Genomic DNA, 18,063 nt, shown 5'->3' with positions numbered 1-18,063 from the left:
CTGATAAAATAACGCGCCATTCGCGCCAGCAACGCCGCGGTGATAACGCGATGATCATTGTTTATGCCGCGGAGATTACAAGACGGACGGAGGCGATGAGATGACGGCGCTAGCGATATCTTTTTTTAGCATTCAAGTTATCGGGAGATATCGCTTGCGTGATGAGGTACGTTGAGTGACAACGCTATAGCTCGTTATCGTCATCGTATCCCAACGCACACCCCGCGTAACTTTTATTCAATAACGAAGCTAACAATTCGTGATAAACATCACGGAGATAGATAGTAACAAGTACGACGGACTGAGAGCGGCTTAAAGACTCGCTCTAACGAGCGGGCGAGTTTTCACGGGTGTAAAACCGGCGGTTCATTCCGAAGAGTGGGCGCCGAGCTGATGTGAGCGAGCGCGCGCGCGCACAGTATGCAGCCTCCCTCCGTACCCTGCCCCGTCGCCTTTAGCGTGTTTCGCACTCCGGATCCCGGTCGCTGCCTACGTGTCCCCCTAGGGCGTCGTGCAGCGCGCATGCGCGGCCTTCCGATTATGACGTCATGCACCATGACGCCACAACGCCCGATTGGCGGAGCGCGTCGTCGCTGCCGTCGTTTCGTCGTCGTCGTAGCTGTTTCGACGCAGGGGCGAAGGGGGACCCCGGGGAGGGCAGAGGGGGGGGGAGGACGGCTTGGCAATGGCTCGCGTACTGGTCGGGGCGAGGAGGAGACGGACGCGCGCCGAGGAGAGACGGAGTGAGAAGTGGCGAAGAAGGACGATAGGACGGATAGAGCGAGCAGGGATTCGGCGAGATCCCGCGGCGAGCGGGGCCGAGCGGGGCCGAGCGGACCCGAACGAGCGAGAGGTCCGACGGAGGACGCGTGAACGAGAGAGCGCGCTGAACCGAAAGAGGGGGAGGTTAGCTCGTAGCTCGGCTTTCCGTCGCATTCTCGAGCGAGTTCGTCTCTTCGTACGGCAACCAGCCGGGCGAGCGCACGTCCTGTCGCGAGTATACGAGTACGGGTGCGCATATCCGTATCAATTTCGCGCGTTGTCTCGTGTTTGGCGGAAGGAGAGGGCGGGAGAGAGGAGAGGAGGTCGAATACGCGACACTACGGTCGTGCTCGCGTGCGCGGTGCTTTCATCTGCTCGCTGTCTTTTCGCGAGCATCGAGAGAGCGAGACGCGTCTGGATAGATCGCGAGCGTTGCGCCTCGATCTTTCCGAGATCGCTTGTCGACGAACGGTTGGATTTGCTCGTTTGTTTCCCCAAGTATACCGAGTGAACCAGCGGGCGTGAGCAGCGTGCGACGCCAACAAAGCAAATAGGACTCGTCGGGCGACTCGATTGGGGCTTGGCTTTGGCGTTCGTCCTCCCGCGGCTCATGTGCCCGCGAGCCGAGCGCGCGTCGGCGGAGTGCGTGCGAGACGGGAGGCAGTTGACGTTATCGTCGCCGTTGTTACGTCGAGCGACCGTTGTTGTTTCTGGGACGAGCAGTGCGGAAGCTCGCGCGCGCGTTCATCCTGATCGATTGTTGCCTCGCGGCGCAGAGTGATCCTCGGGACCAGAACGAAGAAGAGAAGCGTACCAACGTGGCGTGCTCTGCGCTTTCGGACGTGCCACGTTGTGGAGCGTCGTAGTCGGCCGAGGAGTGATCTCGTGATAAAGGTAGAACGAAACGAAGACAGGTAGACAGGTCGGGCCTGCAGGACAACAAAGTCCCGCGGGGGGTATCGTTTGTGAAAGAAACAGTGAGTGTGAAGTGATAGAGATCCGTCACAACCGACAAAAAAACGATAGCATAGTGAGACACGTCACTCGTCGGATATCCTCAACGAGCTTTTCGAATCAAATCCAGTCACCACGCTCGCCGTCGGCAAGATGATGGGCAAACGGACGCAGTGCTACCTGTGCGACCTGCCCAGGATGCCATGGGCGATGATCATGGACTTCGCGGAGCCGGTGTGCCGCGGCTGCGTCAACTACGAGGGGGCCGATCGCATCGACCTCGTCCTCGAGTCGGCGAAGCAGCTGAAGAAGGCGCACGGCTTCCAGGACGCCAGGCCGTCCGCGTCCAAGACTTACCGCACCGCGGGCGGTGGCGGCGCCGGCGGTGGTGGTCACACCGAGCACAACGGCGGCACGAATCTCGACGTGCTGCCCATACAGAACACGGCCGGGCAGGGCCACTCGCGCCACCACAACATCGCCGGCTACTCGCAGCTGCACCACCGTAACTCGATCACCGAGTTCAACTCGGGCACGGCGGCGGCCGCGGCGGCCGCGGCCGCCCGGCAGCAGCAGATCGCGGGCCGCCAGGGCGGCCACGGCGACGAGGGCCACGAGATGGCGAACGGCATGCGGGGCGGAAACGTGCGCCTGCCTACCGCCCACCTGGCCGCGGTCGGGGCGCATCACGTGAACCTCGGGCACAATCGCGGGATGACGCAGCTCAAGCGCGGCATCTCGGCGATCGACGACGACGAGCACACCGAGAAGCGATTGTCGCTCGAGGAGCAGCATCCGGTCAGGCCGCCGTTGACTCGCGGCGACTCCCTGCCGGCGGTCAGCCTCGCGGTCAGCTACGTCCAGGACAGAAACAAGGAGAAGCATCCGGTCCGGGCGCCCAGCTTCGAAACTGCGACGACCTTCAAGCCGAACGGTGAGTGCGCCTTCCTCTCCGCTCTCTTTCCGGGTCTCGGGCGACACGATGTCGCCGGTTTCCTACCTGGGTTGCGCTCCTTTTCTTCGCTGCTGTCGAGGACGCACTGGGAACTTGACGGGGCGCGTGGAAAGCACGCGTTTCACGATGTCGGGTGGTTTGGACGACCGTATGATTGCAGTGAAATGGAACGGCGATACCGTTATTGCGTTTGTGTCGGTTGGGACGCCAGGAAAGCGCTGTTTACAAATTCCCGACGCTGAATGCGAGTCCATTTTGTAGTAAAATTCTGTTTAGAATGTTAACTGTGTCAACAAGCGCCGCGGACGATACACCGGGAGCGTACACCGAGTAAGAGCTCCGTGAGTTTACGCAAACGGGTTTACGAGCGACGTTCTATTTATCACTTGTGCGCGCACTCGCGTGCTTCGGAACGTGACTCATTAAAGTCCTTGCGAGAATCGATTCCTGGCGGCGGGATTTAGACTCGGCAAATACGGCGCTTAGCTCATTCACGGAGCTTTTCAGTATATTAATAGAATCATTAATCGCTAGTTCGCCTTAGACATTAGCATCGCTTAGTAACGATGTTAAAAAACATTTTGAGAAGACGATCCTTCAAACAGTCGACGCTTCGCAAACACAACGTGTAACGCGCAATCAGTGGAGAATGCTCGACAGAAGTGTGATGAAACTGCTGGTTCCGTCGAGCATTCTGCTGTTGACTTCGCCAAGATGTACGACTGCAAGTCCGTGGTGATGTCATTGTGGTCCCGGCAAGAGTCGTAAATCACGTCACGCTTTCCTCTGAACGCAGTTAACGCGTCAAGGTGGCTCAGGCACTTTCCGTTTAGTGGATAAGCTTCGGTCTTCCTGTATAAATCACAAGCTAGTAGTAATAGCTATTAAATGCAGCACATGCAGTCTTCAAGATAAAATCCTGTAATTGTATATTAACATTTTAATAGCTATTATCTTTTATTCCATGCTTCACGATAGAGTTAGCAAAGTAGCAGAGAGCAGACATCTCGGGTGTTCCAACAACGACGCACACGGCGCGAGCGGCTACCTAAAGTCGACGTAATTTTTAGCGGGCGGAGTTCTAACGTTTTTATCAGCCGCTCCTATAAATAGTCGAAGAGGGAGGGCTGCGCGCCGCGGCGCACGGCCATCATTCGTGGCCATCTGGCGCGAGGAGGCAGCGCACGCACGCACGCACGCACGTACGCACACATGCGTGGACACGCCGGCACGACGTGAACGTGCGTACTCGCGTTAAAAGGAAGCTAACGTCCTCGCTCCTCGCCCGCCCCTCTCTCTGTCTCGGTCTCTTTCTCTCTACACCCTCAGAAAGGATTTCTGATAACAAGACGAAAAATATTCTTGACTAATTTAATCGTATTACAAGTATAAAAAATATGAAAATAAAACAATTTTTAATTTAAATCAGTAATTTCTATTCTTCTCTCTCGAATTAAATAAGACAAGAGTAACATATACAAATTTATGCTTATAAATTCTTGTATGTAGAATAATTTGATATTAGCGCCACTTTATATATCGCCACTAATAATAATCGAAATATTGAATATTAAAGTCAAGCGAATCCAGAGCGCGCGGAGGCGAGTGCCGAGCCGCTCGAGGTATAGGATTATTATTGCGAATATCGCAAAACGGTATAGGACTTTTCTCCTCGTCTCGATCCGCTCTACTCGTGTACGGAAGCTGGGGCGATCATTACCGGACACCCTGTATATACTTACTTGAGAAATAAGATTCGAGATAAGACATTTTCATATCTTTTAATATTTCTTGTAGAGTATTGCACTTATTCATTGTAAATAACAGAAACACTTTCCCGATTTTCGATTGCAACACATAAATATTGGCTGTTTTGTGCAGATTCTACAAATTCTCTTAGAAGAATAGAATAAGATGTCTTTTAGATCTCGCAATATTCTGAAATCAAGAATATTTTGAAGTTGCTACAAATTTGTATCTAAATCCTTCTGAGAAAATGAATGAGATAGCACGAAGATTATTTGAATCTAGATTTTCGAATTTTCTATTGAAGATTAAAATATGCTTCTTTTCAATAATAAATATGATTGTCGCTATAGCGATCTTATTTTATGATAGATTAAAGAGTAATAGCATTAAGTCCAGAAATCTTTTCTGTGGGTGTATCTCGCTGCTGTTCGTTCTGTCGCTCGCCTTCGGTCCGTGTCCAAACGCGTACAAAAGAGACATACGTCGAGCACGTGATGGGACGACCAAAAGATACCGCATTCAGTCCGCCACATTCCGTGTGACGTGCTCCAATCAGATGACGTCACGGCGACGCCGCCGTATTTATACTCGATGAATGAGACCGTTGTGACCGTCGCTCGCTCAATAACGAACGAATCGCCGCGGCAGCCAACGCGGCTGCCGCGTTCCACGGCGTTAGGGTGGCGTAGATCCTGTCGGCTGTAAATTGCCTCCGCAGGATCAAAGAGCAGCCGTTGCTGCCGCGCGGCGAACAACGACGACGATAAGTCGCGAGTCGCGTTTGCCAGCGCGACGATTTCTACGTCACCGCACCGGCGCGATTAGAAATCACTCGCTTCGTCCGCGTTTTTTTTTCACGAGGGTTTTTTGCGCGAGCGTTGATCACTCGTTAAACATCAAAGCGGATGGATCAAGCAGCGCCGATGCAATGTTACCTTTCGATTGTTCTCTTGCTCAAGTGTGCTTCTTATCGGATCGATAAGAAGCTCGCCTTTTGCCGCGCGCGGAGGGCAAGTGAATGAACATTTTGATAAGAGCTTGAATCAATTTTGCTGCTCGAATCAATTGTTGTAACCTGATGATGTTAGCAGAGCTGAAAATCAATCATCTCCTTGAAAAGGAAGATCGCTTCATTCATCCACCATTGAGGATGAAGTCATTAGGTCGCGTGACGCGTCGTCTCGTTGTCACGGGCGTCCGGGAGTTTCTCGAGGCACAAATCTGACAAGGGACGCTGTTGCTATGTTTAGAGGTTGTTACAGTCCAGCGATAACGTGCACGGCAATAAAATTAATTGAGCAACTAGTGAAAGGAACTTTCTAAGAACGACGTGTGCGAGCGGTGCGTTCGAAAAAGTTGCCGTTTAATCGCATCCAGCGCGATGATGGACTGACGCGGAGAACTCGCGGCGCGGGTCGGAACGACGCAACGAGCCACATCAATTTTGCGCGATGCGCGGACGTAAAAGGCTACAATTTGCGAATCGTCGTTTACCGAGGCCATCACGTGATTGTAATACAAATAGCTCGATTATCGCTCAAACGATGGTGTCACCGCTGATGATACACGGCACAGCTGACAATGTCGATCGAGAGCGTTTTAACGGAGCGACGACGCCGTGTGGATGCCGAGAAGGAAGCGCGCGTCAGGCACCGATCTCGCACGAGCCCATCTGAGCTGGGCGGCACAACAGACCACGGTTACGCTATAATTAGACACCACAGAAACGATCCTACTAAATGCGATCGAGCCGTGTTAACGTTCGCACGCATTTCAAAGCGCACCCGCCGAGTGCTTCGGCGTTTGAGCTTTAATTATTGACGTGATCATGAAATTAAAAAGTACTCGTTATTGTCTAATTATCGGTTATTCTGTAAATAATAGGTTATTAGGCGCTATTTGCACCTGGCGGTTCGCGCTTTCTGCGTAAAACCAAGCTATACTCGCGCGCTCTCTTCCTCCGTCGTACGCACAATCCGAGCACGAGTGCGTTCGCACCGCGTGTCTCTCTCCCCCTTTGTGACGCGTCGCGTTTTTCGATCGTCGCGTCCCCACTCTCTCGTCCTCGTCATCTCGTCGTTGCACCGCGCGATTCACGCTGGCGATGCAAGTCGCCGCGACGGCGACGACGACGACGAAACCGGTTCCGAGGCCGTGTCATTTTGCCGGGATAACTGTAGCATGCCCTCCTTTTCTTGCTTCGTGCGTCGCCTGCGTTGCGGATACGCGCGCGGCTCATTGACGAAGCGGCGGCGGCGGCGGCGGTGACGGTGACGATGGCAACGACGTTGAAGTTGTTGCGTATGATTCGACCCGAACCTAGGCGCGAGCGGCACGGTGACCTTGCTCATCGACCGTTATTTCGACGGCGCGCGGAACTACTTTCTAAATTCGGCTTTAACCAAGCAGGAATGTGGTTTTGCTGTTGCATTTACTGTTCCCGAGTGAAACCGCGCATGAGAAATTAATTCGGAAATAAACCGAGTCTGCCGACGCTTCTCTCATTTTTTTTAAATCGAAATTGTCCACTTCGGACGGACGTTCATTATCGTCACGTGATTGCACGAGAGTGCAAATCTCGTTTTCATCACCGTTTAAAAATACTGCAGCTCTATCGTGATTGTCGGTACTTACAAGTGGTGTTTAACATTTTTGTATGTTATTATCGTTCCCATATTCCGGAAAGAAAGAAACCGTTTCGCTGATTATGAGATTTTCACTCGGAACGATGTTTTCCGTCGATTGTCCGTGAGTAATAAATCTTCGGGGCAATAACCCGGTTGCGAGATCCGCGCGCGATGTTTTCGAGACACCCGGTGCAGTGACGTAGAACACTAAACAGCTGAGTATACTGTGTATTGTCGGGCCGCGTTTGGTATATCGATCGCGTTATCTCATCTGATAACGGCTTGCAGGATAATCAGCGATCGAGAACTGTTGCGTTGTTATCGCTGTTACTCAATACGTGTGCCGACAATGCTTTAATGAGATATTTTCGTTCACTCGGTCTACAGATTACGAGATGCCGCATTGATTACAATGATACTTGCATCAAAAGAATATTTTTATAATCTATTTAACTAAAAATATTTCAATATTTTATTATATTATTTTTAATATATAGTTATTCACGGAGAAACATTTCTGTAAACATTTAGGAAAATTTTACACAAAAGATACATGTGCTTTTGACGCTTTGCAATTGTAATAATTTCTACATTACAATGTTGCCGCAAAACACATTCCACACGATAATAAAAGTTAGTCATTTAAAAATATTTCAAGCGTAAAACTTCAACTTTATAAATATTTCACGTATTTGTGCATGCACAATTTATTCTCTTATCTTCCGTAAACATTAGCGGTTACCCGCCTGAGAGGTGATTAACATCGGCGCGTTAGCGAAAATGCCTTTGCAACAAAGAGAACGGAGAAAAAACCCGTCGCGTTTGTACAAGTGAGATTTGCTTATTTTTTCTGCCGAGCTTTTTTTATCCTTGAGGTTACTGTTTCCGTTCAAAAGACAGCGTTCACGTTTGCGTACGCGAGTCCCGATAAAAATAGAATTACCGCTGGCAAGGATCGGGATCTGGAAATAAACGGCGGATCGTGAGAGAGCCTTTGAAATCCGGAGAAATTCCTTTGCTTTGCTCTTTGACTCGATCATCGATTATTGATACAACTAAAAGCGCGGACTTTCTCAGATCCCCTGGACTTTTGTGTATCGCCGATTTTTCGCACGAAGTAATCCCAGCAATTCCGCCGACGGTAAATATTTCCAACGGAGAGACCGTGACCAGGTCCAGCGAGTTCAACTTTGAAATAGCCGCGGGCGCGGGAAAATGGTGTTTACACGACGTAACATCTCGCATGTTCCACCAACGTGTTTTCTCGTCGCGGAGAGATGCAGCCTTTTCGATGTATCGCGCGTTATTTGCGGCGGAGTAACCGCGGTCCCGTGAAATTGACGGAGCGAGCGGGATCGGTTTCCGAGTCCAGCGCGTGTTCTCGGGCTCTCGAGATTAAACCGAACGTGATCCGGCGGTTGTTGTTCCGCGGGCGTCAGGCATGGTGCGTTACGTCAGTAAGTGTCCGAGCGGCGACGTCAGTGCTGATCAATCATGCGGCAAGCGGAGCAGCAGATACGGTCCGTCGACTGGCTGCTTGACTGGCGGCCGCGCGCACTCACGTACGCGTACGTGCGACAAAGCTTGAAAGCCGAAGCGGCCGAGAGGCGAAGGGAAACCGCCAACCGGAGACTTCGCTCTCGTATATTCACGCGCCGAGCAGGCCGCGCGCGCGCGCCTTCCATTACGTTTAGACCGATCGAAAATCAAGAACGCTTCGACGCGAGTTACAAAATACACGTACGCATTATTGAAATAAATATTACGCGGATAAAATGAATAAATAAATAGTAATCCGGACGAGTAATTGAATACAAAGATTAACAGAGACGCGAGAATCAGTGGGAAATTTTCCAGTCCTGCAATAAGAAATAATAAAAGCGCACAAAAGCTCGAACTATCCTAACGTGATGCATCAATATAACCGAGCGCGCTTTACGATAGCGAATTATGTGCTCGAATCCCACATCGTGTTTACAATGTATAATTTTAAACATTCGTTTGTTATCTCTTAATATTTTTTCCGAGCTAATCGCGCGCGAGATTAATCGGACGTAAATTTCCAGGAGAAGGACGGATACACGAGCGGCCCGCTCGGAATACTAGCGCGTGTCGTAGCGGCACGTAGTAGCGCCAGGGTACAGATAACGAGCGCGACTCGGTCGCGCGTTTCGCAACGTCTAAAGCCGTACACGCACCGTATCGCGCGGCGCAGCTCGCGCAACACACCACGCCACGCCACGCCACGCTCGATCGATCGATCGCGTACAGATAGGCGCTTCGCTCTCCCGCCCTACGTCATCGGGACGGGAGTTTCACGTACGTACGTACGGCGGAGCGGAGAGGAGAGCAGGCGTGGTGTGTACACACATCGGGCATAGATGCGCATATCGACGACGACGACGCGCCTGGAGGGATTGTACTTTCGAAACAAGGCCACCATGTACACGTCTGACCAGCAGCAGCTCGGTAGCTGATACGCAAAGTCCAGGGACGTGCGAGTACGCTCGCGCAGGCACGTCCACGCGGTTTCAAAACGCTCGCTTTTCGGATCGGCTTCCCACACGGGCGCGAGCGATCTATCGCTCGATAGATCGCTCGAGAAAAAGATTCGACGACGCCGAGCGAGGAGAGATGTTACGTAAGGTCACAGGCGGTTTTCTCAAAACAGTCTCCTCGCCGCGCGGCGAGGAGGAAACGAATCGCGCCTCTTAATCTTTCCTCGTAAAATTGTCCGCGAGATACCCTGTGCAAAACTGAGCGATAACTCGGAGCGACGCGGAGCACAATATTTTACGACCCATCCACTCGCGTTTCGTTTGCGTGCCTCCCGCGGGACTTATCGTTTCAGTCTATTTGAGAGATAAGGGGTCGAGGGTGAAACTTCGCCGAGCCATAATATTACTCAACTTGGACTTCTTGCCGACGAGGATGTCTCACAGCGGTCTTTTTTCCGCTTTAATTTTCACGCGATTACGTTATGTTGTCACACGGAACCGCTTATCGATGAGGAGACTTGTGAAACGTCTAGTCGGGATCACTATCTAGATGCGTGCGTTTCGGACCGTGAGTCATCGCGAATAATAAAACTTTATTTCGGCCGTATAAATGGAGCAGGATAAACATCATAAATACTTTTCTCACGCAGCCGTGAGAACAGCGTTCTATCGCCATGTAATCGCGCACGCACCTTTAACTGTGCCAGTAGCGGTCGATCTATAAATACAAATTTTTATTCGATCACTCGTACGTTGCGTCGCCGCTCTACGAGACATTTTATGTCATTGTAAAATTTTTTTTCGATTTTAAAAATTACGTGGCTGTAGCGTATATCTCGTCTGTCGATACCGAGGAACCTCGCTAAAACGGGGTTCACCACGTGTTACCCTAAAATAACGCACTCTTACTAATCTGCTTTCTGCGCACGTTGCACTTCCGCTTTTCTCGATGTTTATCGTGCGAACAGTTTTAAACGCCTTCGGGCGGCTAAAAGCGTTTACCTGAACGATGACAACAATTTCGGGAAATTCCGTTTCCGGTCACCGAAAACTGCGGCATGCGGCGAGCGGGGTCCGCTCTGAATAGATCGCGAGCGCGCGCGCGCGCGCTTGGCACGGCCCTGATCGAGTGGTGACTAAGCTGGGGCCGCCTACGTGCTGCGTGATGCGATGTGTCGGTTACACAGAGAGAGAGGGAGAGAAAGAGACAGGGATACATAGAGCTGCCCCTCGCGCTCCTCATCGCGCCTTCTCGGCTTCGTCCCGTTTCCCGCCGCTCGCTTCGGCGCTCTCCATCCTCCTCCGCCTCACCCGAGGAACAAGAGAGGACCGCTGCGCGTCGCCGGTCTTCGCGCTCTATCGGAGAACCGTCACGGAAAAGTACCGGTCACACGTCTACCCGGTGGCACTCCACCTCTCTCTCTCTCTCTCTTCCCTGTCTTTTATTCCCTCTATCCACCGCGTGTACCATAGGCGAGGCTTCGGTGACTGCACACGTACACAAACCGCGGTACCTCCGGGAAGGAGTGCGGGAAAGAGACAGAGAGAAATAGAGAGAGAGAGGGACGCCGGAGGACGACGCGTATCTGCACGCGGGATTGCGTGTCGCCGCGAACAGCCGTGACCGAATGATTCTTCCCGCTCGCTCGCGTTCGCGTGCGGCTGATAAGTCGGTCGGAACGCAGAGCCGTTTCTCCCAGCACACCCGAGAAGAGCTCGGGCGCGCGAGCTCCGTTCCTCTTCGAGAAAGCCTCGTTAGAACAGCGACCAGTAAAGAGATCAAGCTGCCGGCTCGCGGATCTCGGTCGAGATATATAATACGATGATATCTCGTGTGCGTCCTGACGAGTGGAGCTTCTTTGAACGAGAGAGAGAGAGGAGGAGCGAGAGAGACGGTCGACGAACGCGTCATAATGCCTTATAGACGCGATAGCGCGCGCAAGCATATAGATGCCACATACTGGTTCCGCGCTTAAAAATAACATCGACGGTGCGCGCGTTTGCGGCAGACCAGGCAAGCCGGACGAGAAAAGATCATTATCACGACTGAATCTTACGGTCGACGTCATTATCAGCGCGTAAATATTCATTCGCGCGCGCGCTCGCGGCATTCACGGCGGAGGTGAATTTCGAGGCGACTCCTGCACGCGTGGCTATTTCCGTTCCGCGGATTAGCATATTGTTTGCGATTATGTCGTAAATGCGATGCGCATGAAATATTAATGAGCCCGATATCTGATTCCGTCCGTCTCTGCATCGGCCATACTGCTCCTTTTCTGCCACCGCGGATGACGCGTAGCATGGATTATCGGATATCGCCGGAGACGAAGTTGCGAAGGTTCCGGGTGGCGTTTGGTCGATACAGATACTTGGAACGTGTGCCGCTAAACAATCAACGTTAACGAGAGAGCACGTGAATGGAAACCGCTCGCCGGTTTCGAGGCGAAAAAAAGCGCCTTGCAGAAGCTTCAAACGCACGCGATTGAGACGAGTACCCCGTTCTGAGAGTCGACTGAGAGTCGTGACTGCGATTCGAGAGCAGCGAGGACTTGCGTTACACATCGGTCAAGTCGTTGATTTATTGTTCTCGATATTTTTCTCGGACGGAAACTCGGATCGATACGTTACAGTTTGCGTTATAATAGGAAAGTAAAAAAAAAGTCGAGAAATCTCGGTCATCAGCTTTTCCGTTGTCAAAATAATCGGATTGTCACTTTTATCATTTTTATGCTACTGTCGCCGTTATAAATTTCCGGATTAAAAATCCGGTGGGATTTTATGAGACAGCCGCTCGGCGAGACGATTCTGTAACGCCGATAGAAATCTGATTATGCATCACACGTGATGCATAAGCGACGTATAAGGCGCCGGGTAAACGATCGGTGCGTGTCGAAGGCCAGTGATACAACGCAATACGGTAACGTAGTCGCGTCGTGATGATATGTCGTCGTCGTCGTCGTCGTCGTCGTCGTCGTAGTCGTTGCGCGTATGCGTACACACGACTTGCCTGTTAATCGCTCTTGTTGCTTCACCTCGAGTGGCATGCCGCGTAAACATTATCAAAATGCACCGCTACGTGACAATGTGTGCTCTTACAAGCCGCGCGAATAAAGGCGACTTTTTTGGTATGCGTAACTGCGAGCGAGGCAGTTACGAAAATAAAATCGATGATGATGCATCGACACATTGAGCGCCAGTTTATTTCGTTCATTGCGGATAATCGAAAAATATATTTGTATTCTCTTATCGCCGCAGGACGTTTTACCGTTCATGAAAACCGATCACCGCCAACATCCGTGAATGAGACTTCGCTACAGTCCGTGAAGTTTATTCCGCCAGAGTAATAAGTTTATTCTAAAGCGGCAGCAACTTAGGATCGAATTTCTATTTAACTTTAAAACGCTTAATTGCTGTGCGGCTGCATTCAGAAACAGGTTTCTAGCTTGAAGAGAAGTCAAAGTCCAGGTGTATTTAAATTTGTTTTCAACGGCTGGGAGATACTCCAACTTACCGAATATCTTTCCGTCGCAGTTTCGCTCAGGCGCGAATGCAGAGAACGTAGAATCTCGCTGGAAATCTCGATTCAAGGTCCGGACGAGCTAGTACGAGAAACGGTCCGCCGTTTCTGACGTAATCTGACGCGGCGCGGATAACGATTCACTTATATTCTCGCCTCGTTCCTCGTAATCGTCGTCGCCGCTGCCATTATCGGCGTGTCGCGTCGGGGAGAAAAATGACATTTATTTCTGCACGCCGACGAAGTCATTGCGCTACGAAGACGATTATTGCAGGGGGGAACATTCCACGCAGATTGCACGCGGGAAGGAGAAAAAGTTTTATGTAGGCAAGGACAATCTGAGCGAACGACGATAAACGACGATTGTTCGCGGCGCGTCATGTCGTGTCGATTATATGCGTCTTTGGGAAAACCCCCGACATGTTTGCTCGCATATCGTTAATTCTGTCGAGGATCTAAAGAAAGGCTCGTGCTTCGATGGAAAAAGGATGGATTAACGCAACGTGCACGCATCAAATAAAACTGCGTAGAATCATACCAAAACTGGAATGTTTGAATCATCAAATCGTTCTTGCACATTAAAAATGATATTTTAAAAAGGGTTTATCCTAAAAGGGATGCTTGTAACGCGTGGCTACGGTTTGCCAAATTTAAAAAATTTTAAATGATAAAAATCAGGAAAAGATAGAACTGTATAATTTGCGGATCTCGTGGCTTTATCTATCGCGTCCTCTTCAGAGTAAATTCCAGTATCGTGTGTAAACGTGTCCTGACGCATTCGCGTCGGAAAGTTCCCAGTGCTCGGTACTTAGCACCGCACGTGTGATAATATGCGCTTGAATTAAGAAGCATGTATTCAATGACATGTATTTTCAGGAGCATATGTCGGGCCATCCATCCCGTTGGCACCGACCAATGTCGCGGCCAATGGTGGAGGATCGCCTCTCCGCCCGAGAACGAGTCCTCCGCCGCCGCCGCCACCGACGCAGGAAAGTGCCAACGACAACTCACAATCGAATCATCATCAGGTACGCACGAGATTCGCGCGATTATCGCGCCTGGCACCGGGCCTCGCGCTTCATTCACGCAACCGACATCCCGACAGCCCGTATTTATCCGCGCTATCTGTTTTGCGCGGCTCAACTTCCGAACGCCCACGAACTGGTCTATTATAAACCCGAACAATCTGGAGCGCCAGCTGACCGTTGATGTTCCCTCTTTTCAGGGCACGGCGAATGGCCCGTCACCGATGGCCGCTTTAATGTCAGTCGCCGACAATTTGACATCGCCGGAGTCCGTGCCGCAGCCGCCGAACAATCCCAGCCCTACTAGCAGAAGTCCGCCGACCACGACTGCTCAGCAGCAGCGTAGCGCCTCCAGGGGCTCTCAGCACAGCCCGAACAGCTCAGGTAATTACATAGCGGCGGTAATATCACGTTTTCGCATAATACGTACAGCTAAAATAGCTATAATATTTTGCTTCACGTTGTTCCTCTTTCATTTCTACTTTCTCGCGCATCTGTTATCTTGGAAATTTTCCTTGAATCGTCGTTGCCTCGTGTATTATGAGGTGCAACTTATCGAGTTCTCGGGACATTTTGATACATCGAGATCAACCTTGTCTCTGTGCAAGATCAGAGCGTAACGGGAGAACACGAACGTTCAATTTGCAGGCTCTTCCGGCGGCAGACGATCTAGCAGTTCGAGGCAAGTATCGTCAACAACCGTCACGACGTCATCCGAGGGTGCGGTCGCTCAGGCCGCCGGCGCCGAGCCGGTCTCAGCTCCGACTCTGAAATGCACGCTGTGTCAGGAGCGTCTGGAAGACACTCACTTTGTTCAGTGCCCCAGCGTGCCGCATCACAAGTTCTGCTTCCCGTGCAGTCGGGACAGCATAAAGCGGCAGGGCGCTGCCTCAGAGGTGAGTATCACGCTTCAATTGTCTCTGCAATAATATCTATCTTGGTACGTAACGGCGTTCACCTAATGACCGCTCCTCTCCCCGATCGTTTTCAGGTTTACTGCCCGAGCGGCGAGAAGTGCCCGCTGGCGAACAGCCAGGTACCGTGGGCCTTCATGCAGGGTGAGATAGCTACCATCCTGGGCGAGGAGACCGGCAGCACCGGGCTCAAGGTTAAAAAGGAGAGGGAGACTTAAGAACCCATGAAATTCAATTCGGGGCTCAAATTTTCCGTCTCCCTCGTGAGCTCGCGGGGAGTCGTGTTATATGGTTGAAACCATGAAGGGTTTTCGCCGAACGTTTTTGGTAACGGGGTGACAGGCACTCGTTGGCGGCACGCGAGAGAGCGCCAACGAACGACTCGAGCCAAAGACGTTGTCTGATGCGATACGAATTCTCACGAACGTTTGTTGATGTCGATAGATAAAAAAGTGGGTGGGGTGGGATGGGATGGGGTGGGTGGGTGGGTTGGGACGTGGGGGAAAGTGGACGATTCGGTTTTGTTCGGATACCGGCGGCCGAACGGCGCATTTTAGCGAAATAGCGACCGGCTCGCGCCGCTCGGTATTTTCATTGTTTGTCGGTCCTGAGAAGAAGTCTTTGGCAAATTGCACGCTGACGGTCAGTTGTTCTGCTGCATGCACACATGTACATACGGATTTCGTAGAGAGTGGTGATTAACCGCGACGGATGCAGCATATTTTCGCGGGTTAAAGTAAGCGAAACAGCTCGCGCGCGTTAACATTGCGACGTAATAATGATGATGATGATGATGATGATGATGATGATGATAATTTGTTGCCCGGTTTGGGTTTGTACTTAGGCTCGATACGCCTTTTACTTCATTGTCTCTTGTATCGCGAGCGTGATCGCTCGCGTTCTTTTTACGTGCGTTACGCGTACAAACAAACACACGTACACAAACATGAACATGCATGCACACACACACTTTGTGAAAAACAGAAAACATTTAATCAATCGTGAAAACGAACGCGGTACTTCGCGCGTTGTACTTTATTTTGTCGTACGCGCACGTCCAACGAGTGACGAACGCGGGTTCAGTTTGACGATTAACGATTGCGAGACACAGCATCGCCATCGCCATGGCGATTGCCGTCCCTTTTCTATTCTTTCGTTTGTATACTCTTTCTACTACTTATATACTTCGCGCTCGTTGTATTATATAATAAAATCCATATTATAACGCGGACCCAGCGCACGGGTTTTCTGTAAATTCTGTATATGTGTACATACCTGTCGTTATTAATAAAGCGTATGACTAAAAGAATTTTTAACATTTTTTTTAAGTGTACAAAAGTCTACTCGTTATATTTTTTGCGTTCTGTCTTATTAAATTATTTATCGTCTTTCTCTCTCTGTTTTCTCATTGTTTTCTTTTCTCTCTCTCTCTTTTTTCGCGAAACGAAATTGTGAACGCCGCCATCTCTCCGGGAGAGAGAGAGAGAGACCCTTTTTTTGGCGGGTAGAGACACGTCTCCCTTATCTCTTTTCGATTTCTCGCAGCACGCGAAGGCAGATGATAGATGACGTTGCGTTTTATTTGCGCTCACAACAAATCGCGCTCGTCCGGTCTTCAGCGAAAAATGAAAATGGTAAAAAACAAGGATAAGGTCACGTGTAACAAGTCACGTGAGCACATCGCGCGCCATCCAGCCACTGCGCAAGGCGGATTAATATAAACTAGATAACCATGTCCAACTGTGCAACGTCCACTTTCGCCTTTAAATTTCACGCGCTAGACCTTAAGAGTCGAGGGCCTTTTGGTTTTTCATTTTCACCGATGAAAAAAAGGCACGCCCGTCAAAATAGGAACCACATACTCGCTATGTCTAAAGAATAAAAAAAAACGAGAAAAGTGAAGGGGGTAAAAAGGAAGGCAGGCAGGCAGGCAGGGGCGAAGACACTCGCTGCGACCGGGACACTGCGGCCCGGGAGGGATTCTTTGTGCGTACAGCGATCGGGGGGTAGGAACTGTTTCCCGGGCGCGGGCGGCATCTTTTGTATATATTTGTACAAAATAGAGATTGGCGTACACACACACATACACACACGTATATACACTGCGAGAAGGGAGCGATCGTCGGGGAACTTTATCGCGGGGGAACGAGAAGCGCTCGAAGAAGTGGCGGGAAAGGGCGCGAGGAAACATCTCCGGACGGACCCCTTCATCGGGGCTCGAGGTTTCCCCGTTTTTCGTCGACGCTTCCTCGATTTCGCGGCAACGGGATGACTTGGAAGTCGCGACGCGTCGTTACGCTCGCGGCGGTCCGCGTACGGAGCACGTCCCAAACTTGTAACACCTCAATACCGCACTCTTGCCGTGACCGGTCGATAATACGCTGTAATTAATAACGCTATTTTATAACGCGCATAAATAGAGTCGCGAGGTAAAAGCGCAAGCGGCGAGCTCAAGAGTAGAATTATTACACATACACACACACACACACACACACACGTGGACACACGCTGCGCGCGTGTACACACTTGAATCGAAAAGCCGAACCGAAAGTCCAGAAACGAAGCGGTCGACTCGCTCGTGAATTATTGAATGTGCATCTTACATATTCAATCATTCACGAGTTTCTATGTATATCGTCGCACGATGTGCGGGAGAGCAAGCAAAATGTATTGCACGATTCGCGAGGGTGATCGTTTGGTCCCCCAACTTTCGCCGGATGGATGCATGCGTGTCTCGATTTCCTTCGGAAACGTGATTAATTTTATTCAAGCATTTTTCTTATTATTACATTCAGGTTACACTGTTCGAGTATTTAATTCCCCTCGTACACGCGACACGTGTTGAAACGACGTTACAAGTCGGAACGCGCTTTTCGGGCGGCTCGTCGCGCAAAGGCCGACAGCAACGACGACGACGACAACGACAAAACGCGTTTGATAGCAATACTTCATTACTGTACGGAATTTTTCGAGTCCCGATCGAAGGGGGTAGTTTTCGCATAAATGTACCCTCGTATTCGGGACTCGTAGCAGCTCGCATCTTTCTCGCGCAGACACGAGAC

The 18,063-nt window shown here is 50.8% G+C and overlaps 1 protein-coding gene across 1 annotated transcript; it reads left to right on the top strand.

The window, feature by feature from the left end:
- Nucleotides 1-760: 760 nt before the first annotated feature.
- On the top strand, nt 761-15,453 carry LOC109611038 (interferon regulatory factor 2-binding protein-like). Its single transcript, XM_020032004.2, has 5 exons — nt 761-2,650; nt 13,939-14,090; nt 14,288-14,471; nt 14,736-14,983; nt 15,079-15,453. The coding sequence occupies exons 1-5, from the start codon at nt 1,870-1,872 to the stop codon at nt 15,217-15,219; spliced, it is 1,506 nt and encodes a 501-aa protein (XP_019887563.2). The 5' UTR covers nt 761-1,869; the 3' UTR covers nt 15,220-15,453.
- Nucleotides 15,454-18,063: the final 2,610 nt, after the last annotated feature.

This window comes from Ooceraea biroi, chromosome 8 (assembly GCF_003672135.1).
Source record: "Ooceraea biroi isolate clonal line C1 chromosome 8, Obir_v5.4, whole genome shotgun sequence".
Lineage (NCBI taxonomy): Eukaryota > Metazoa > Arthropoda > Insecta > Hymenoptera > Formicidae > Ooceraea > Ooceraea biroi.
This window is presented reverse-complemented; position numbering and strand designations above follow the sequence as displayed.